The sequence below is a fragment of the Neomonachus schauinslandi genome, chromosome 1 (assembly GCF_002201575.2).
Source record: "Neomonachus schauinslandi chromosome 1, ASM220157v2, whole genome shotgun sequence".
Lineage (NCBI taxonomy): Eukaryota > Metazoa > Chordata > Mammalia > Carnivora > Phocidae > Neomonachus > Neomonachus schauinslandi.
Genome location: NC_058403.1, coordinates 154,837,663 through 154,861,992, shown reverse-complemented (window position 1 = coordinate 154,861,992; position 24,330 = coordinate 154,837,663). Strand labels below are relative to the sequence as shown.

General features: G+C 36.0%; 1 protein-coding gene across 1 annotated transcript in view; it reads right to left on the bottom strand.

The window, feature by feature from the left end:
* Positions 1-24,330, bottom strand: part of TOPAZ1 (testis and ovary specific TOPAZ 1) — a 104,099-nt gene that overhangs the window by 75,251 nt on the left and 4,518 nt on the right. Inside the window, 2 exon segments of the mRNA XM_021677527.2 lie at positions 14,455-14,582; positions 15,292-15,353. Of these exon segments, the coding sequence (XP_021533202.1) occupies positions 14,455-14,582; positions 15,292-15,353 (190 nt within the window).

Sequence of the window (24,330 nt, the reverse complement as noted above, 5' to 3'; positions counted from 1 at the left end):
CAAACAGCAAGAATTCATTAATTTTTATGGCTGAGTATTATTCCTATATATATATATATATCTCACATCTTTTTTATCCATTCATTAGTTGATGGACATTTGGGCTCTTTTCATAATTTGGCTATTGTTGATAATGTTGCTATAAACATTGGGGTGGACATAGCCCTTCGAACCAGTATTTTTGTATCCTTTGGGTAAATACCTAGTAGTGCAATTGCTAAATCAAGGGCAGTTCTATTTTTAACTTTTTGAGGAACCTCCACACTGTTTTCCAGAGTGACTGCACCAGCCTGCATTCCCACCAACAGTGTAAGAGGGTTCCCTTTTCTCTGCATCCTTGCCAACATGTGTTGGTCTTGTGTTGTTAATTTTAGTCATTCTGATAGGTGTGAGGTGATATCTCATTGTAGTTTTGATTTGTATTTCCCTGACAATGAGGTAAGAATATGTTTAATATATGAAAAGTTCCTACAAGTAAAAAAAGATCAAAATCTCAGAAGAAAAATGGGCAAAAAACGTAAAAACAATGTTCATAAAAAACATAAATGGCCTTTCAACATACTAAAAGATGCTTAGTCTCATAAGAGAAAAGCAAATTAAAACTAAAAGTCATTTGTAAAAATAGACAGATGGGACAAAAATTTTAATACTGAGTTGGTTAGTGTGTAGGGAGAAAACTGGCATTCTTACCCAATGTTGTTGAAAGTATAAATCACAGCCATCTTTATGTAGGCCAATCTGACAATTCTACTTCTAAGAATCCAAAAATGCTTGCACATATACAAAATGCCTTATGTTCAAAGATACATAATGCAGCAATATTTAAATAGCAAAAAATGGGAACAAACCAAGTGTCCACCAACAGTGGAACTTGTTGAATAGAGCATATTCATGTAGTGGATAATTATACAATTATAAAAACAAGGCATAATTACATAACATTGAAAAGAAACACTCCATTATTTATTAAGTTTAAAAAGCAAGATAAAAAATGGTACGTTACCATTTGTATAAAATGCTACCATTTGTATAAAATTAGAAAGAATATACAATAGGTCCACTTTGAGAAATAGCAGAGTATGTCTTATTGGGCTATAATCCTCCTGCAGGTAAAAACTATAAACCCTAGATAAAATATAAAAAAATCTCTGCCTGAAAACACTAGAAATATGTGAAAAGCTGGCAGAATCTGGGGGGAAGTCTACACTTGGAAAGAAGGAATAGCACTGGCTAACTCTTCTGCTTTCATAGCTTTATTCTTGAAGGCAGGTCCTAGTTGGAACTACTTGAGAAGGCCAAAAATTTGCCTTACTGAAACAACGAACCAGAAGCCTAAGTTTAAGATTAAGTCAGAAACTGGGAAGTAAGGCTGGGAATCCAGGAAAGGAGAGAACCTAAGAGAGGAAGCCCTGAAATTTGCTCATAAACTCCACCCAAATTTCTTGCTGACCACTGAACTATGTTTTTGTAAGGTAGACTCCAAACAGTCCAGCTAAGGCTAAAAGAACTGAACAAAGATTACTGCAAAAGAGTAATCTGGAGGCTGAGTTCACCTAAGTTAAAACCTTAGCATGCAATTACCATACAGCCAGCAACTGCAGACATGGGCATTTATCCCAGATAAGTTAAAAATTAGGTTTACCAAAAACCGGTACACAAATGTTTATAGCAGCTTTATTTGTAATAGCCAAAAGCTGTAAACAATGCAGATGTCCTTCAGTGAGTGAAGAGCTTTCAAATAAACTGTGGTAACCCATCCCATGGAGTATTGCTAAGCAATAAAAATGAATGAACTATTGATATATGCAACAAACTTGATGAATATCCAGAGGATTACGCTGGGTAAAAAAAAAAATCTGAAGACGTTACATTCTGAATGATTCCATTTATGTAACATTCTTGAAATGACAAAATTATAGAAATGTAGAACAGATTAGTGGTTGTCAAGGGTTAAGGAGCAGTTAGAGGTAGCCAGGAAGAAAGTAGGCATGGCTATAAGGGCAACAAGAGGGATCCTTGCTGTGATGGAAATGTTCTGTATCTCTGACTGTATTAACGTCAATATCCTGGTTGTGATGTTGTACTACAGTTTTGCAATGTTACCATTGGGGGAAACTGGGTAAAGGGTACATGAGGTCTCTCTCTTTCTTACCACTGCATGTGAATATATAACCATTTCAAAGTTAAAAGAATGTGGGATGCTGCTAAGGCAGTATTCATGGATAAATTTATAGCACTAAATTGTCTCAGAAAATGTTTTAAATCAATGACCTTAGCTGCAACCTTAAGAAACTACAAAAAGAAGGGAAAATTAAATCCAAATAAGCAGAAAAAAGGAGAAAATAATGATCAGCAGAAGTCAGTGAAATAGAAAACAGAGCAATAGAGAAAAAAATCAATCAATAAAACCAAAGCTGGTTCTTTTAAAATAGTAACAAAATTAATAATCTTCTAGCCAACATTCAGCAAATCTACATCTATTTCAGAATACCAAAATCACAGAGATGGAAAACAGATTAATGTTTGCTAAGGTTAGGAATGTCAGAGGTAGGGAGAAAGGTGTAACCAAGGAATAAGATAAGGGAGATCTTTGTAGTGATGGAATAATTCTTTATCATGATTGGAGTGGTGGCTACAAAAATCTGCCCACTTAATAAAATACAGAGAAGTACATATACTCACATTTAATATCTGATGCCTGCTTCTGATATTGTACTTAAAGATGTAATCACTGGGGAAAACTAGCTGAAGGGTACCTAGGTCCTCTCTATACTACTTCTGCAATTTCCTGTGAATCTACAATTATTTCAAAATAAAAACTTTTTAAAAAAGTATACTTGCACTTTAACTATCTAGAGTTCAAAACCAGATTCATTAAGCAATTACTACTACAACCATGGTAAACCTAACAATTGTTACATATGGATTCTGGGTATAACTGATATACAAGACAAAATAAAAACAAGGTCTCTGGAAAAACAGAACATATATATATTACATAATTATTACATAAATTAACATATATATAAAACATCAATAGGGAAGCATTTCTAAAAATTCACAGAAAACTGTATATAAATGCAGAAAAGTGATAGGTCACACATATCCTAAAGTTAACCTATTTATCCCCTCAAACTCCTAAAATGTAAGGTGAGAGAGATGGATAAAGTTTAATTCCCAAATTTGGGGGCCAGACATCTTAAAGACAAATATTATTGTCTGGTCATGAATTTTCTAAAGAGTTGGTACTTTGAGGCTTACCATGGTATTAGAAGAATAAATGTATCATCCCCTTCTCCTAAACAAAACCAAGAAATCTTACTATACTAGGAAGCAACTAAATGATTTTATAGATTATTTTTAAAAGTTATGCCAAAAATACTCTGCATCTTTAAAATATTTACAGTGCTAAAAATTCAGTGAATTCTGGCAAACATCTCCTAAAATCTATCCTTGCAGGAGTGAATGGATTAAGTCTTTTCCTCAGCTTTAAGTAGAATAGAGTACAAACTGTTGTTGGGTTTTTTTTTAATACTTCAGAGCAAGGGTTGGCAAGCTACAGCCTGCAGGCTTCCTGTTTTTGTAAATAAGGATTTACTTGAACATAGCAACCACTATTTGTTTATATATTGTCTATGGCTTCATTCATGCTACGATGGCAGAGTTGAACAGTTGCAACGGCAACTATATGGCCCACAAAGTCACACAGGTATTTACCATTTAACCCTTTAAAGAAAACTCTGCTGACCCTTGCTATAAAGTCAAGGAACTCTGCTGTGCAACCATCGACAAGGTACTGACTCTTAATCTCAGTTTCTTCCTCTATAAAAGAAAGTAACAGTACATGCCCCATGTCCAGTAAAGAACTATGTCAGCAAGTCAGAGTTGTCTATACTGTCTACACTGAAGGTTTGGTCTTTGATCTACTCCTTGGAGGTAACTGTTAAGCCTCTGGAATATGCTGCCTGATAAATGTGTCTTTGTTTAACTGGGGATCTGGGACCAGACAGTCTATACTAACAATGTATGGGGCCTATACAACAATGGTAGGGGCTTTGGGCCACTCCAGATAGTCTAAACTAACAATGTGATTTATGGCTGGGGCCTTGGGTCATGTGACATCAATTTGACCTTTGGAGGGTCTGGAGAGACTGAGTGACTAAGGTCAGCCACGCAGGCAGCCAGCCAGCCATACCAATGTGACTGACCCCAATAAGAACCCTGACCAGGGCTCAAGTAAGTTCTCTTAGCTAGCAATACTCTCTGTGTTGTCATACATCATTGCTGGGAGAAGCAAGCAGTGTCCACACGGCTCTACTGGGAGAAGACAACTGGAAACTTGTGCCTGATTTCTTGTGGACTCTGCCCTATGTGACTCTTTGTGGATTTTAATGTGCATCCCTTCACTGTAATAAAATGCAATCTTGACTATAACAGCTTTGCTGACCTCTCTGTAAATTCTAGCAAATCACTAAATCTGAGGGTGGTCTTGGGGACTCCTGAATAGCACCTCATTATATTATGTGGATAAAATGTGATAACCATTGCTAGGTGTTTAACAGTGGCTGGCTGGCATATAACAAAGGCTTGGTACATACTGGCTGTTATCATCATAATAAGGAAACAGTCAACAAAACAAAGAAGCAACCCACAGAATGGGAGAAGATATTTGCAAATGACACTACAAAGTGCTGATTTCCAAGATCTGTAAAGAACTTCTCAAACTCAACACCCAAAAAACAAATAAGTCAAAAAATGGGCAGAAGACATGAACAGACACTTCTCCAAAGAAGACATACAAATGGCTAACAGACACATGAAAAAATGTTTAACAGCATTAGCCATCAGGAAAATTCAAATCAAAACCACACTGAGATACCACCTTACACCAGTTAAAATGGCAAAAATTGACAAGGCAAAAACAACAAATGTTGGAGAGGCTGTGGAGAAAGGGGAACCCTCTTACACTGTTGGTGGGAATGCAAGTTGGTACAGCCACTTTGGAAAACAGTGTGGAGGTGCCTCAAAAAATTAAAAATAGAGCTACCCTATGATCCAGCAATTGCACTCCTGGGTATTTACCCCAAAGACACAGATGTAGTGAAAAGAAGGGCCATGTTCACCCCAATGTTCATAGCAGCAATGTCCGCAATAGCCAAACCGTGAAGGAGCCGAGATGCCCTTCAACAGATGAATGGATAAAGAAGATGTGGTCCATATATACAATGGACTATTACTGAGCCATCAGAAAGGATGAATACCCAACTTTTACATCAACATGGATGGGACTAGAGGAGATTACGCTAAGTGAAATAAGTCAAGCAGAGAAAGTCAATTATCATATGGTTTCACTTATTTGTGGAACATAAGGAATAGCATGGAAGACATTAGGAGAAGGAAGGGAAAAATGAAGGCGGCGGGGGAATAGGAGGGGGAAACGAACCATGAGAGACTATGGACTCAGAAACAAACTGAGGGTTTTAGAGGGGAGGGGGTGGGGGGATGGGTTAGCCCAGTGATGGGTATTAAGGAGGGCACGTACTGCATGGAGGACTGGGTGTTATACGAAAGCAATGAATCATGGATCACTACATCAAAAACCAATGATGTATTGTATGGTGACTAACATAATAAAATAAAATTAAGTTTAAAAAAAAAAAAACAGAAACCAATGGAGAGTTGGAAGCAGAAGAATGACATGATCTAACTTATGCTGTATTGAGAATAAACTACAAGAGGGCAAAATTAGAAGCAGATCTGTTAGAAGGTGACTGTAATAATTCAGGCAAAAGATTACATTAGCTTGGGCCTGTGTGGTGTTGGTGGGGGTGATGAAAAGTGGACAGCTTCTAGACATTATCTGAGGTCAAATGTGCAGGCTTTCCTTATAGTCTGGATGGACCAAGAGAAAAAGTAAGGAAATCCAAGGTTTTGAGTCTGAGTAATTATAAAAGGATGGAGTTTCCATTAACAGAAAAAGAGAAGATTATTGAAAAGACTGGTTTTTGGTAGAAGAACTGAACTCCTGTTCAGTTTTTAAAAAAAAATTTTTTTTAATTTTACAAATTATTTTTTTACTGAGATATAACTGACATACAAGTATTACCTCAGCTTCAGGTATACATCATAGTGCTTTGACATTTGTATACATTACAAAATGATCACAATAGGTCTAAATACCATGTCACAAAGTGAATACAGTATTATTAACTATATTCCTTATGCCATATATTTATTTATTTTATAACTGGAAGTTTGTATTTTTTGACCCCCTTCACCCATTTTGCCCCATCACAACCCCCCTCTCTGGCAACCACCAATGTGTTCTCTATATCTTTGAGTCCGGGTTTTGTTTTGATTCCAATTAAAAGTGAGATCATGCAGTATTTGTTTTCTTCTGTCCAACATACTTAGTGTAATACTGGTAAATAATACTGCAGTGAACACAGGGGTGCATTTATCTTTTTGAATTAATATTTTTGTTTTCTTTGGATACACAGCAGTGGAATTACTAGATTGTATGGTAGTTCTATTTTTAGTATTTTGAGGAACTTCCATACTTTTTCCATAGTAGTTGTACCAATTTACACTCCTACCAACAGTACACAAAAGTTCCTTTTTCTCCACATCCTTACCAACATTTGTTATTTCTTGTCTTTTGGATAACAGTCATTTAGACAGGTGTAAGGTGGTATCTCACTGTGGTTTTGATTTACATTTCCCTGATAACGAGTGACTTTCAACAACTTTTAATGTGTCTGGTGGCCAAATGTATTTCTTCTTTGGGAAAACACAATTTAGGTCCTCTGCCCATTTTTTAATTAGATTGTGGTTTTCTTCGTTATTGAGTTGTAGGAGTTCATATATTTTGGACATTAACCCCTTATCAGGTATATGACATGCAAATGTCTTCTCCCATTAAGTTGCCTTTGCATTTTGTCGATAGTGTCCTTCTCTATGCAGAAGCTTTTTTGTTTCATGTGGTCCCATTTGTTTAGTTTTGCTTTGTTTCCCTTGCCTTTGGAGTCAGATGCAAAAAAACTCTGCTAAGACTTATGTCAAGGAGATTACTGCCTATGTTTTCTTCTAGGCTTTACGGTTTCAGGTCTTACATTCAAGTCATTAATCCATTTCGAGTTAATTTTTTTATAAGGTATAAAATAGTAATCCATTTTCATTCTTTTGCATGTAGCTGTCCAGTTTTTCCAACATCATTTATTGAAGAGACTGTCCTTTCCCCATTGTTATGCTCTTGCCTCCTTTATCATAAATTAATTGACCATATACTTGTGGTTTACTTCTGAGCTCTCTATTCTGTTCCATTGATCCATGTGTCTGTTTTTATGCCAATACCATACTGTTTTGATTACTATAGCTTTATAGTATAGTTTGAAACAAGGAAGTGTGAAACCTCAGAACAAGATCCTTGTTCTTTGAATAACCAACTGCTTTGGTTATTCAAGGTCTTTTGTGGTTCCATATACATTTTAGAATTATTTGCTCTAGTTCTGTGAAAAATGCCATTTGAATTTTGATAGGGATTGCACTGAATCTGTACATTGCTTTGGGTAGTATGGTCATTTAAACAATATTAATTCTTCTAATCCTATGGGAATGGAATATATTTCCATTTGTTTGTGTCTTCAAATTCTTTCATCAGTGTCTTATAGTTTTCAGTGTACAGGTCTTTCACCTCCTTGGTTAAATTTATTCATAGGCATTTTACTCTTTTTGATGTGATTATAAATAGGATTTTTTGGATTTCTCTGATAGCTCATTATTACTATATAAAAACACAATAGATTTTTTTGTATATTAATTTTATATCCTGAAACTTTACTGAATCCCATTCATTAGTTCTAACAGGTTGTTTTTTTCTTTTTTTTTTTGGTGGAGTCTTGAGGGTTTTCTATAAATGATATCATGACATTGGCAAATAGTGACAGTTTTCCTTCTTCCTTTCCAATTTGGATATCTTTTCTTTTTTTTTGCCTAACTGTCCTTGTTAGTATTCCAATACTATGTTGAATAAAAGAAGGGACAGTAGGATTCCTTGTCTTGTTCCTGATCTCAGAGGAAAGCTTTTGACCTTTCACTGTTGCATATGACTTAGCTGTGGGTTTGTCATATATGGTCTTGAATATGTGGAGGTACGTTCTCTCTAGACTCACTTTGTTGACAATTCTTATCATAAATGATGTTGAATTTTGTCAAATGCTTTTCTGCATCTATTGAGATATGTTTTTATCTTTCATTTTGTTAATGTGGCATATCACACTGATTGATATGTGGATGTTGAATCATCCTTGCATTTGTGGAATATATCCCACTAAATCATAGTGTATGATCCTTTAAATATATTATTGAATTCAGTTTGCTAATGTTTTGTTGAAGATTTCTGCATCTGTGATCATTAGGGATTTTAGCCTATAATTTTCTTTGGTATCCATGTCTGATTTTTGTGTCACAATAATGCTGACCTTCTAAAATGAGTCTGGAAATGTTCTGGTCTCTTCAATTTTTGGGAAAAATTTGAGAAGAGTAGGTATTAAATTTTCTTTGAATGTTTGATAGAATTCACCGGTGAAGCTGTCTGGTCCTGCTTTTATTTGTTGCGAGGTTTTTGATTGCTGATTCAATCTCCTTACTAGTAATTGTTGTAATCAGAATTTCCATTTCTTCATAATTCACTCTTGGAAGATCATGTTTCTAGGAATTTATTTTTTTCAAAGTTGTCCAATTTGTTGGCCCATAATTAATTGTTCATAGTATTTCTTTGGTATCAGTTATAAGTCCTCCCCTTTCATTTCTGATTTTATTTATTTGAGCTCCGCCCCCCACTTTTTTTTTTGGTTAGTCTAGCCAAAAGTTTGTCAATTTTCTGTTTTCAAAGAACCAACTCTTATGAGTCATTGATATTTTCTATTGCCTTTTTATTCTCTATTTCACTTATTTCCATTCTGACCTTTATTATTTCCTTCCTTCTATTACCTTTTGGCTTTGTTTATTCTTTCTCTAGTTCCTTTAGGTGTACAGTTAAGTTGTTTGAGATTTCTCTTGTTTCTGGAGGTAGACCTGAATGCTATGAAATTCCCTCTTAGAACTGCTTTTGCATAGATTTTTGTATGCCCTATTTCTGTTTTCATTGTGTCTAGTTACTGTTTGAGTTCTCTCTTGATTTCTTCTATGACCCGTCGATTGTTCAGTAGCATGTTGTTAAATCTCCAGATTATTTGTGATTTTTCCAATTTTCTTCTTGTAACTGAATTCTAGTTTCATACAATTGTGGTAGGAAGGGATGCTTGATATGATTTAAATTTTCTTGCATTTATTGAGGCTTGCTTTGTGGCCTAACACATTATCTATCCTAGAGAATGTTCTGTGTGCACTTAAGAAGAATGTATATTCTGCTGTTTTTAGATGGAATGTTCCATATATATCTATTAAGTCCATCTCATCTTAAATATGTCACTTAAGGCTTATGTTTCCTTATTGATTTTCGATCTTGATGACCCATGTAAGTCAGATGTTAAAGTCCTCTACTATTATTGTATTGCTGTCTATTTATCCATTTAGGTCTGTTATTATCTACTTTATATATTCTGGTGCTCCTATGTTAGGCGCATATATATTTATAAATGTTATATTTTCTTGCTGGATTGACTACTTTATCATTATGTATTGCCTTTGTCTTTAATTACACTCTCTGTTTTAAAGTCTATTTTGTTTGATATATGTATAGCTACACCAGCTTTTTGTTTCCATTTTCAAGGAACATCTTTTTCCATTCCTTTGCTTTCAGTCTATATGTGTCCTTACATCTGAAATGAGTCTCTAATAGGCTGTATATAGATATTTCAGGAATTCAGTTTGAACATGTTAAGTTTGAGATGTCCAATTGGACATGTAAATGGACAAATTCAGTAGGCAGCTAGACATAAAGGTCTGCAGTTCAGAGAAGTAGTTCAGGATGCAGTTATAAATTTGAGAGTCTTAGCACAGAGATGGCATTTAATGCAATGAAGCTGGATGGGACCATCTAATGAGCAAATCTAGATAAGAAAGAACACATCATGGTCTAGGCTCTGAGTAACTCCCATATGTAGAATTCAGGGAGATCAGGAGAGACCAGCAAAATCAACTCGGAAGTTGCAGACAAAAAGGCAGAAAATAAACCAGGCATGTATGTCTACCCTGAAAGTCGGGGTTTTAAGGAAAGTGTCATCAACTGTGACAAATAAAGATGATAGGTCAAGTAAGATTAAGACAGATAATGTCCATTAGATCCAGCAACAAGGAGGTCACTGGAGAGTTTAAGGATAGTTTTAGTTGCAGTGAAGGCAAATAACTTTGAGACAGAGAGAATGAGATACAGAGAGCATGAGAGGGAGGAGGGTCAGAGGGAGAAGCAGACTCCCTGCCGAGCAGGGAGCCCGATGCGGGACTCGATCCTGGGACTCCAGGATCATGACCTGAGCCGAAGGCAGTCGCTTAACCAACTGAGCCACCCAGGCGCCCGGCAAATAACTTTGGAATGGGTTCAAGAGAACCAGAGGAGAGAAACTAGAGATGGTGGGTAAAGATAAGCCTTTGAGAAATAGGATGACAGCTGAAAAGAAAAATCGGACTATGGAATCATCTTATTTTGTTTGTTTTGTTTTGTTTGAAGATGAGAGAACAGCATGTTTATATACTGATGAGAATAATCCCATAATAAAAGAAGAATTACTGGAGTAGTATTTTAAGAGAGAGAAGAGATGGACTTTAACACACAGGTGGAAGAAATAACCTTGGCTAGATCATCTACTGTAATTGAGGAGAAGCTGGAGTTTTGGGAGCAGATGCAGGTTAAGGGGGCTAATGTATTGGTAGGGAATTAGGAAGTTCTTTTCCAGTTACTTCGAATTTTTTGGTGAAGTACAAAACTAGACTATCAGCTGTGAGGATGAATAAGAAGGAATAATGAGAAAAAAGAAAATATGAAATAGTTGCCTAGGAGTCAATTAAATTATGCAAAAGGTTAAGACAATCACACACTTTTTCTGGCAGAAAACAAGAATAAACTTGGTATCTAAATTTTTCCCCATATCATATGCCAGTGGTATGTTCCACCATCAAGTTAGGTTTAGCTCCAATTCCTATGCCTTCTATGTCTGTGGTTAAATAGCTGATACGTGCATTCATAGCCCTCAGGTACTATGATATTCTTAAATTTCAAAGATCAAATGATATTCAGTACTCTGTGTTTAATGAGGCAGGAAAATATGTAACAATTTAGATTTATGTAAGTTTGAGATCAACTTCAGGATACTAAAAAAAAGGCTAAATACATAATTAAACACCCCACTTTCCCAGACAAAGGAAACCTGTTGATAGTGTGCTTATACAAAGTATCAAACAATATATCCTCTGGGCAGAATGATGTGATTCTTTTACTCAATAAGTAAGTTACACTTATCACCTGACCATACTGTTATGATGAATCTGTATTACAACTATTCAGACCAAGAAATAAGAAAATGCAAAAGAATCTCCACAGTTTCAAAATACAGAAATGGAAGGAAAACTTCCAAACTTGTTCTATGAGGCCAGCATTACCTTGATCCCAAAACCAGACAAAGACCAATATCCCTGACAGATGGATGCCAAAATTCTCACCAAGATACTAGCCAACAGGATCCAATAGTACATTAAAAGGATTACTCACTGACCAAGTGAGACTTATTCCTGGGCTGCCAGGATGGTTCAACACTCGCAAATCAATCAACGTGATACATCACATTAATAAAAGAAAGGACAGGGGCGCCTGGGTGGCTCAGACAGTTAAGCGTCTGCCTTCGGCTCAGGTCATGATCCCAGGGTCCTGGGATCGAGTCCCGCATCGGGCTCCCTGCTAGGTGGGGAGCCTGCTTCTCTCCCTCTGCCTCTGCCTCTCTCTCTCACTTTCATGAATAAATAAATTTAAAAAAATTAAAAAAAAAAAGAAAGGACAAGAACCATATGATCTTCTCAACTGATCCAGAAAAGGCATTTGACAAAATACAGCAACCTTTCTTGATTAAAACTCTCCACAGTGTAGGGATAGAGGGAACATACCTCAATATCATAAAAGTTACTTACAAAAAACCCCCAGAGAATATCATTCTCAATGGGGAAAAAGTGAGAGCTTTTCCCCTAAGATCAGGAACACGACTGGATGCCCATTCTGACCACTTGTTAATGCAAGCTGGTACAGCCACTCTGGAAAACAGTATGGGGGTTCCTCAGCAATCAGACAGCAAAAAGAAATAAAAGGAATTCAAATTGGCAAAGAAGAAGTCAAGTTCTCACTCTTTGCAGATGACATGATACTTTATGTGGAAAACCCAAAAGACTCTACCTCAAAAGTGCCAGAACTCATACAGCAATTCAGCAACATGGCAGGATACAAAATCAATGCACAGAAATCAGCAGCATTTCCATACACTAACAATGAGACCGTAAGAAAGAGAAATTAAGGAATAGATCCCACTAACAATTGCACCAAAAACCATTAGATACCTAGGAATAAACCTAACCAAAGAGGTAAAGGATCTATACTCTGGAAACTACAGAACACGTATGAAAGAAATTGAGGAAGACACAAACAAATGGAAAACCATTACATGCTCATGGATTGGAAGAACAAATATCATTAAAATGTCTATACTACCCAGAGCAATCTACACATTCAATGAAATCCCTATCAAAATACCATCAACATTTTTCACAGAGCTAGAACAAATAATCCTAAAATTTGTATGGAACCAAAAAAGACCCTGAATAGCCAGGGGATTGTTGGAAAAAAAAAAAAAAAAAAAGCAAAGCTAGTGGCATCACAATGCCTGATTTCAAGCTCTATTACAAAGTTGTAATCAAGATAGTATTGGACTGACATAAAAATGGACACACAGACCAATGGAACAGAAGAGACAACCCAGAAATGGACCCTCAACTCTTTGGTCAACTAATCTTTGACAAAGCAGGAAAGAATATCCAATGGAAAAAAGATAATCTCTCTTCAATAAATGGCACTGGGAAAATTGGACAGCCACGTGCAGAAGAATGAAACTGGACCATTCTCTTACACCATACACAAAGATAAACTCAAAATGGATGAAAGACCTCAACAAAAGACAGAAATCCATCAAAATCCTAGAGGAGAACACAGGCAGCAACCTCTCTGACCTTGGCCACAGCAACATCTGTCTCCAATGGCAAGGGAAACAAAAGCAAACATGAACAACTGGGACTTCATCAAGATCAAAAGCTTCTGCACAGCAAAGGAAACAGTCAACAAACCTAAAAGGCAACCTACAAAATGGGAGAAGATATTTACAAATGACGTATCAAATAAAGGGCTAGTATCCAATATCTCTAAAAAACTTAACAAACTCAACACCCAAAAAACAATCCAATTGAGGAATGGGCAGAAAACATGAACAGGCATTTCTCCAAAGAAGACATACAAATGGCCAATAGACACACGAACAAATGCTCCACAACACTTGGCATCAGGGAAATACAAATCAAAACCCCAATGAGATACCACCTCACACCAGTCAGAATGGCTAAAATTAACAACTCAGGAAACAACAGCCATGGTGAGGATGTGAAGAAAGGGGAACCCTCTTACAGTGTTGGTGGGAATGCAAGCTGGTACAGCCACTCTGGAAAACTGTATGGAGGTTCTTCGAGAAGTTAAAAATAGAGCTACCCTACGACCCAGCAATTACACTACTGGGTATTTACCCAAAAGATACAAATGTAGTGATCCAAAGGGGCACCCGCACCCCAATGGTTATAGCAGCAATGTTCACAATAGCCAAACTGTGGAAAGAGCCTAGATGTCCATCAACAGATGAATGGATAAAGAAGATGTGGTGTATATATACAATGGACTATTACTGAGCCATCAGAAAGGATGAATACTTACCATTCAGTCTGACATGGATGGAATTGGAGGGTATTATGCTAAGTGAAATAAGTCAATCAGAGAAAGACAATTATCATATGGTTTCACTCATAGGTAGAATATAAGAAACAGTGCAGAGGACCATAGGGAAAGGGAGGAAAAACAGAATGGGAAGTCATCAAAGAGGGAGAAAAACCATGAGAGACTCTTAACTATAGGGAACAAATTGAGGGTTGCTGGAGGGGAGGTGGGTGGTGGAATGGGGTAATTGATCATGGGCATTAAGGAGGGCACATGATGTGATGAGCACTGGGTGTTATATGCAACTGATGAATTACTGAATACTACATCTGAAACTAATGATGTACTATATGTTGGCTAATTGAATTTAAAGGAAAAAAAAAAGATTCTCCACAGCACCTGTTCATCCAGGTCTGAACTACTGACAGTACTGTTAAGATGAATTCCTGCATTACCATGATTTAGACCAGGAAATAACAAAATACAAGATTCCCTAGTACCTCTTCATCCAAGTCTGAACTTTTTATGTGTTCACTGAAGTCTCCCAGCTTTTCACTTTCACAGGTCTCATTAGTAACTTCCCCTAAGGAAATGTTTTCACCTTTGGAATCATGTTTTAACTCATTTGCTGAAAAGAAATAATATTCAACTGTAGAAACTTTATACAGCAAAATAACTAAATCATTCAAAGATTGTTCTAAAAATGAGTTAGAATTCAGAGACTCTATTTAAAGTCCAATGTGACCAATGTGAAGTAGTTTTCAGCAAACTATACAATTATTCCTCCCTCTCTTTTAAAATAACTCCACTATACGATATAAAAAGAATTGGCACTAAGACATAATTGAGATATATCAAGATAAATGTAAAAATGTTTCTTATGTCCAGCTACGTTGAATATATTTTTAAAACTTGAAAATCAAAATACAATTAACTTTCAAAATATTTCCTGTGAAGTAAGGATCCAAGTATTTAAACTTATGATAAACTGTTAATTATAAAAAATTCTAATAAGGGTTCAGATTTAAAATGTGATAAAGCTTAAACATATATTTCCATTTCAAAATAAGGCCACAAAAGTTTCTAAGGTCAATGATCTATCCTTCGTAGATAACGCTAACAAAGTTATTTACTAACTAATCAAATGGAAAATTTCTCAAAATCTTATCTGCCAACCAAGCAATTAAAACTGAGGAAAACTGACAAACCATAAAACATATAGTTAACAGACTCTAAAATGAAGAGCTTCCTATTTAATGAATTAATTTTGACTAGGCCCAAATAGAGATATAAAAAGATATTTCAATACTGCATATTTTGAAAATGTCAAATTTTACCTGCTGATAAGGAAGCACAGATCTCTGACTTCATCATTCCAGGATCCAGTATAGGAAGTTTTCTATTATAAAGCAAACAGAGCTTGAACATTATAAAGGATTCTACACAGAACTATCTACTTCTCAACATTATATACTACCAGCATTAGTAGCTGGTGAATATCAGCTCAAGTCCTCCAAGGACAGAGTACTACACTGGAGCTCAGAACCCAGCATACCCAAGTAGATTCCTCATTTGGTTCTTTAATCACACACATATGCCACAATTGTTAGGGAGTGCTGCCATTCAAATGGTTACTCAGAGAGAACCTGATGACATATATCAAGCATTCAAAACAATTTTAAAGTATTACACCAATATAAGCTGACACTTAACTTCTATTCTGAAGTATGTGTATATATATTTTACTGCCAATGTAAAAGGAAGATAGTTTGAGAACAGTTTGAATCCTTTTTTTTGTAGTCTCTAAAGACCACATATGGTCTAAAGGTCAAGGGTACGGAAATCAGAGTTTAACCAAGTTGGCTTCAAATATTGTTCTGCCACTTAACTATGTCAACTATAGCAACATTATGTAATTTCTTTGAGTCTAACCATATCTGTAAAATGGGAATTATCACCTATCCGTGAAGTTATTATGAGGATTAAATGAGATAAAATGTTTTTAAAGCCAATAGCACAGGGACACCTGGCTGGTTCAGTCGGTTAAGCGTCTGTCTTCAGCTCAAGTCATGATCCCAGGATCCTGGGATCAAGTCCCACACTGGGCTCCTTGCTCAGCAGGAAGCCTGCTTCTCCCTCTGCCAGCCTGCTTGTTCTCTCTCTCTCTCTCTCCTTCTGACAAATAAATAAAATCTAAAAACAAACAAAACAAAAGCCAGAAAAAAAAAAACCCCAATAGCATAGGCTCAACAAATGAAAACTACATCTATAGGAGCCACTTAAAAATAAATGGCCAAACATCATTCCATTTTTTAAAAATTAGAAATATATAAAAGTACACAGAATAAAATACAAAAAATACCCATAATACCCCATTTTTTTCATTTAATAAATTAGTTTTATTAAACCTATCTTACAGCTCTACGACTGCTCATTGGTTCAGGATTACTTCCTACCCATGAAAGAGAAAAACCAAATAAAACATTTTATATACATCATTCTTTATAAAGTCTTTGGAAAACATGAAGTATTTGCTCCCTGACATAAAACCTAGAAACAATCAGAAATACACAGTTTAAAGAATGAGAAAACAATAATACAAACAGAAGACCTGTAATATGCAAATCTCCTCCCCTAATTCTTTCCCTCTTCTGGATTCTATCTACTAAATATCTCCATTTTAGTATTTCTAAGATCTCTCCAACTCAACATGTCTAAATTTGACATCATGACCAGAACACATCCCCAATCTTGCCCCTTCATATCAGAGAATTATAATGCCTTTCTTTGAAATAAGAGAGAAACCAGGTATCATTCTTAACTCCTATCTCTGATTAATCAATCAGATTAATCAATCTTCATGTCCTAAATCTCTTTCAAATACACTCCCATTTCTGTTTGAAGTCATCATGTCCTTTGGCCTAATTATTACAATAGCTCCCTACCAATTTATTCTCCACACCAGAGCTATAATGATTTTTAAAATGGAAATCTGGTCTATTTAAAAGTCCTTTGGCGAATCCCTATAATTCTCTTAGGATAAAGTTCAAACTCACCATGACTTCTAGTTTATCTAGGATGGTCTGTTTATGCCTGTTGTCTTGGCATATCTTATTAAAAGCTCCTCATTTCACTCTCAAAAGTTTTGCAGTTCAGAAAATAAATTCTATGGTCATCCTATTTGAAAGGTCCTTAATGACTGAGCTTTCTGCACATTTTGTAGCTTTATTTTTTGCCATATGAACCCTAAGCCTTGGGACGTTATTTCTGTTTCTCAGTTATGACATGCCTTTCTCTGTGGGCCTTTACATTGGCTAGTTCTTCTATGACAAAATTCTATTTATTTTTCTTCACCAATTGGCTAATTCCTACTAATCCTTTAGTGTTCATCTTAAATGTCATTTTGACCAGGAAGCCTGTAACATCTTGCACTTCTCCTATCCTATTTGATTGTACTGGCTTAATTATCTGCCTCTCTTGGTGGATCAAAAGCTCAGTGAGGACAAGGCCCATGTGTGTCTAGTTGCTCTCCGTATACTTAGCACCTAACATCTTCCTGGCCCGACACTAGGGAGACTCAAATGAAGATGCCTCTCCTGTCTAGGAACTCACATACAGACAGACATAATATACTGAGATATGTGCCAAGAGAACTATTGGAACAAATTCCTAGAATAACAGCTCAGATGAGATTTGAAGGATAACTGAATAAAAAGAAAGGGACTTCCAGGTAAAGAAACATGCAGGGGCGCCTGTTATGCAGGGGTGCCTGGGTGGCTCAGTCAGTTAAGCGTCTGCCTTTGGCTCAGGTCATGATCCCAGGGGCCTGGGACTGAGCCCTGTATCTGGCTCCCTGCTCAGTAAGGAGTCTGCTTCTCCCTCTCCCCCTGCCCCTGCCCCGCGCCCCCCACCCACTCATGCTCTCTCTCAAATAAATAAAAATCTTAAAAAAAAAAACCAAACATATGCAAAAGGATTCAACATGACATACTGTGAAAACAGTGAGCTGATTGTTGTGCTTATCTTTCATTAGCCTTTCACTCCCCTATCCTCCCCACTAAAATCATAGTTGTCGAAGACAGAATGGATGCAATCCACTAAAGAGCCTTAAAAAGACATGCCAAGCAATTTAGACTCTATCCTCAGATGGCTCAAAGCCACTGAAGCAATATAGCAGTCACTGGCAGATCAATTTCTATTTCAGAATATCACTATGAAGGAGTATAAACTAAAAGAATTCAGGAAGATTAACCAGGAGTTCATTACAATAATCTAGGAGCACGATGAATTAAATAGTAGCAGTGAGAATTGAGAGGAAGGAAAAACTGTGGGAGATATTAAAGTAATAACATGAATACAATTAAGTGACCCAAAGAGAGAAGAATTGAGGGATGTTTTTGCAGTTGCTAATTATCCTGAAAGTTACATTCTCAAATAGGTATAGCTCCAGACACATAGGTTATTCCTGCAATAAATAAATAAATAAATAAATAAATAAAATAAAAAAATAAAAAGGTATAGCAAGTGTATTGCTTTAATTTGAAAGTACTATATTAAAACAGTATTTTTTAATATTGCTGGCATAGTTTATAAGCGTGAGAAACTTTTTAGTATGAATAACTCACAAAGAAGGTAAAATTGCACATGCCACTCTTATTAGAAGTAATTTAGTTTTGTTTTGAATTTGAGAGCCATAAAGAGGTTAAATTCATCTGAGTTTAAAAAAAAAATAAAGCAACATTATAATCCACGCAAATTATTTTATAGTTTTGCACTGGTGGAATAGAAAGATATAGCTCTGCCTTGATGGAGTGGGAAGGTTCAAAAATGAAGGAAAGAAAAAAAAATGAGATAGAGAGGGAGACAAACCATAAGAGACTCTTAATCATAGGAAATTGAGGGTTGCTGGAGGGGAAGTGGGTGGAGGGAGGGGGTAACTTGGTGATGTGCATTAAGGAGGGCACTTGATGTAATGAGCACTGGGTGTTACACACAACTGATGAATCACTGATCTCTAACTCTGAAACTAATAATACACTATATGTTAACTGAATTTAAATAATTTTTTTTTAAATGAAGGGTAGGAGGAAGAAAGGAAAGAAACAGACTTGGGTGAGGCTACAGAAGAAGTACAGGGAAGCAAAAGAGAAGATCTGAGCAAAAAGGAGAGGGGAGTAAAAGAGGCTTCTGAAGAACTACATGGATTACATCAAGTTTATCCTCTAACCAGAGCATTTTACAAGGGGACGATGAAGTTTAATGTGTTCCACCCAGGATTTTTTTTATAAAACAAAATAAAATACAAAATATGATACAACATCCCTTGTAGTAAAGAAAATATTGTTTTTGTACATCTACTGTTTCACATATTCCTATGTATGTACTGGATTATAATGCAATTATGACTCTTTACTAAGGATAATTGACAAAAAGATGGAACAGAACTGCTCTATAATAATTACTAGCAGAACAAGTCTGAAAACTATTGCCCAAAAAAAATTCAGGATGTTACTGCTTTTTTTAGAGTTAACTAGCTGCCTTGTGGTCGGTGTTCATTTATTTACACACTCACGTACTCTGTTTCTGAACAAGGCTGCCACAAATTTACTAGGGCAATTATTCTGCAAATACCAGTGGCCAAAAGCAGAGACATATTATCCAATTCATTGGCCAGAGGTTGCCTAACCTGATGCCATGGTGTGAGGTGCTAGGTCTCCTGATACTACAAATGATCACTTCATCAAGTACAATACCATATATTCTGGCAAAAACAAAAAAACAGTGGTTTATGTGGTCCAAAAGAGACAAAAGTAAAAATCAGAATGACACTTCATACTATTCCACCTGCCACTTTAAAGAGATGAGACAGAAAAGAGATCAAAAGTAAATTAATGTTCTGTGGCAAAATGTAGAATAATCGAATTAAAGACAGAAATAACCAAAATGCCACTCTCCCAGCATTGTTTTGGGCTGGGGAGACAAACTTCAGAGCAGGTTACCCTGGGTTCAGATCTCAGCCCTTACTAACTTACTAGCTGTGTGTCCTTTGGAAAGTTAAACATTTTGATTCAATTTTAAAGACAGCTAGTTTTGGAGGAAATGAACAGACATTTTTCCAAAGAAGACACACAGATGGCCAATGGACACATGAAAAGATGCTCAATATCACCAATCATCAGGAAAATGCAAATCAAAACCAATGAGAGATCACTTTACACCTGTCAGAATGGTTAAAATAAAAAACACAAGAAATAACAAGTGTTGGTGAGGATGTGGAGAAAAAGGAACCCTTGTGCACTGTTGGTGAGAATGCAAATTGGTACAGCCTCTGTGGAAAATAGTATGGAGGTTCCTCAAAAAATTAAAAATAGATCTACCATATGATCCAATAATGCTACTACTGAAAGAAAATGAAAACACTAACATATGCATCTCTGTTTACTGCAGCATTGTTTACATTAGCCAAGATATGGACACAACCTAAGTATCCACTGATAGATGAATGGATAAGGAAGATGTAGTATACACACACACACACACACACCTACACATATTATACAGCACTAAAAAAGGATGATCATGCTATTGCAACAACACGGATGGACCTACAGGGTATTATGCTAAGTGAAATCAGTCAGACTGAGAAAGACAAATACTGTATGATTTCACTCATATGTGGAATCTAAAAAACAAATGAATAAACAAAAAGCAGAATCAAACCTATAGAGAATAAACTGATAGTTGCCAGAAGGAAGGGGGGTAGGGGTATGGGACAAGTGGGTGAAGGAGAAGAGATACAGGCTTCTAGTTATGGAATGCATAAGTCATGGGAATAAAGGGCACAGCATAGGAAATAGTCAATGATATTATAATAGTGTTGTATGGTGAGAGATGGTAGCTACACTTGTGGTGAGCACAGCATAGGGTAGAGAGATGTTGAGTCACTATGCTGTATACCTGAAACTAATATAACATTGTATGTCAACTATACTCAAAAAAGTTAAAATAAAAAGATAGGGTCAGTTTCAACCCAGAATTATTTTACTAAATAAAATATGTGATGTATCTATCATAGGGTAGACACTAAATATCGGTTTTGACAATTGAGTGTAAAATTTTGCACTACAGAATGTCTCAGATATTCAGTGGAAAGGGAGAATGGAGCAAGGTAAGGGTCCTGAAAGACAGGTTACAGAGTCCAAATATACAAGGGAGAGAAAGAAGGACCTTTGAGTCATTTGAATGACCTTGGTGCCAGGCATTTTCCCCTCTGTAAGTTTGTGTTTATTACTACCAGATCCAGAATGTACAATGTTCCTTATGAATTTAAATCCAATTTGCAAAGATGGTATAACTCTCACTGATCACCAGCATCAGTTCTGTACTGGTGAGTTCAAATTCTGATGCCCAACTTTCCAACCTTCTTAATCTGGCATCACCCTATTATCCAGTCTTATTTCCCACTATTCATCAACATCTATTTGCTTTAGAAAGAAAAGATTCACTGTCTCCACTTACATACATTCAAATCTAGATGCCTGAGGAATAGTCTACTATAGTAGAAATTAAAAGTTTAATTCTCTCCCTTCCCTCAAAGTATGACGGATTGGGCTTGCAAAAGTAAGTGAAACATGGACATTTCCTACCCTCAAGAAGTCCAAGAATTTAACAGATGAGAAAGATGTAAATTATACTACCATAAAATCAGTGCCATAAGCAAGGTAGAAAAGGTGCTATGGGAACAGAAAGGGCTCCTAACACTGAAAGAGTCAGGAAATGCTTCATAATCTGCCCTACACAACCATATTCATATCTACCTTTATCTTCTGCCTACTCTTTCTTCATTATGTTTCTCCCCCCACCAAACTTTTTTTCCTTCTTCCCCTTTGTTAAATCTAAATCAATCCAAACTTCAAGAATCAGCAGAAATTTTGACTTTCCCAAGATGCCTTTTCATCCCTTTTTTCTAAACCACTAGTATTCTTAGTACTTCAGTTTATATATTTTTGTTTCAGACATATTGATTTTTCCTCCAAGGCTACATAATAATTCCCTTGAATACTTGGCAGATTCTTAAAATCTCAATGGTCCACTGTATAATATCAGCCAACTGAAATTTTAGGATATAATAAAATCGTGATTGAAGATAATCTTATGTTCTAAGTCCAGCACTATTACAGACATTCTCAGATCTCCAACTGTATTTACAGGCTACTTCAAAAACTTTTACCAATTTCACAAATTATACATTGCCAAGCTCATCAGTTCAAGTGTTAGTGAGTTAGTTCCGATATGATTTTAATAATTTGGATTTTAATATGGGCTTTAACCACTGTTGATCAACAATGAATAAGCATTCTAACATAACTTAAACATCTTACAAATTCTCCCTAACCAGGTCTGAGAACACTTCCCCCAATAATTGAATTAACTTAGGTTTGTCTACCTGTTTTAACAAAAGAGGCAGTCCAGAGCCTCTGACAGTATCTGGGCCTAACCCTCCCAACTTTAATTTCTGTTCCTGTAAAATGCAAACTCAAGTCTAAAAGCCTTCAACCTCCTACTGTCTTAGCATGAAGAAAAAGTAGTATATGAACTAGCAACTGGTTGATAAAAGGGAGAGATTTGAAATTTGAAATTATATTTTAAGCTTCATTTAGTTCTAGACCATTAACAACTTTCTGCACAACTATTTGCAGACCCTCTGGTTATCATACCTCAATTTTTCCCTGTTAAGTTTATCCTAGCACTGTGGATGATTATAAAACTGGTATTTCTATTGCAGAAAAAACTTAAAATAACTATTGAGGAAATTTTCAAGTTTACTTGAAAACCAAAATTTCAGAAGCAGATATGAAAGAAAAAAGAGCCAATAAAAGTATAATTGGTGCTTTTGAAATAAAGAGAAATGAAGTTCAAAGACCATCTGAAGTAAATTTGATAATGCAAATCAAAATGGTTCACCTTGTTCAGGAGAACCAACCGAGAGCAGAGGAGGAAGAGGGAGAAGGAAAAGAAGACGACAATGGTGGAAGCAGTGGCAGCAGTTTAGAGGGGTGACAGACAATTAGTTTGGCTTCAGACTTTTCCACAACAACACTCAAAGCCAGAAAGCAGGTAGAAATGATTATATAGTTGTAAAGAGGAAAAACGTAAATTGAGAAGTTTATACCCAATTTGCTCTTAGACAACATTCTTATGTATCCAAGATCTTAAAGAACAGAGCCATCATGAACTCATCTTGAAAAAATAAATTGCTCTGAAATCTAGCCAACTAAATAGTCAATATTAGAGGAAAGTAAAAGGATTGGTGGTAGGGACTGAATCAATTTAAATACATAACTAAAAGTAAGAGTCTTTGGGAATTCAGATTACTGATGAGAATGTTAAGGACACAAGGCTTAACAATATAAAACTTTTTTTTTTCTGAAACAAAAAAGTTGGAGGCAAGACTGGGAGAAAAAGCCAAAGTGTACTGTTATGTTCATCTTTCATGTCAGGAAAGCAAATGCTGTCTGAACTTAGGACACAATTTTTTAAAAGTCACGATAAAATTCAAACTTTTAAATAATCTTTCTTATTAACTTAAGAGAGACATTTAGAAACTAAATTTCTTGTGATAGAGAAGTATATTGTTTCAGCAATCCCTTTAGGTTTGCTTTAGTCCCCCTCCCCTCTATTAAGAGTTAATAAAAGTGTTTTTACTAAACACTGGCACGATACAATTTTTATAAAATTATATTTACCTATATGCCTAAATGAATACAAATTGTTAGCAATTTTTTTTTTTAAAGATTTTATTTATTTGACAGAGACATAGAGAGTGAGCACAGATAGGCAGAGCGGCAGGCAGAGGGAGAGGGAGAAGCAGGCTCCCCACTGAGCAGGGAGCCCGACTCAGGGCTTGATCCCAGGACCTTGGGATCATGACCTGAGCCGAAGGCAGCCACTTAACCAACTGAGCCACCCAGGCACTGCAGCAATTAATTTGCTATTTGGGGTGGTAGGATTCCCCCTTTTATACTTTTAATGTAATGAACATGTATCACTTTTTCAAAATCAGCCATTATACTTAAAAAAAAAAAAAGAACAGAAAACAAATTTTCTGCCCAATTCACAGTTTTCTCTTTCTACCTTTGGTGGTAGCCCTTTATCAACATCTTATTAGCTAACAGAGATATTTGCTCTTAAATACAAATTTTGCTCTAATTTCCCTTTGTATTCCTCAAAGGAAGCATGGTATAACAAGAGTTAAAATCACGTTCAATAACTACCTTCTATTGAACCCTTACTCCTCACCCAGTGCCATGCTAAAACCAAAATCCTTTCTTTGATTTAACCTGCATGAGCCGGAGGCAAGTATCTTCCCTTTTTAC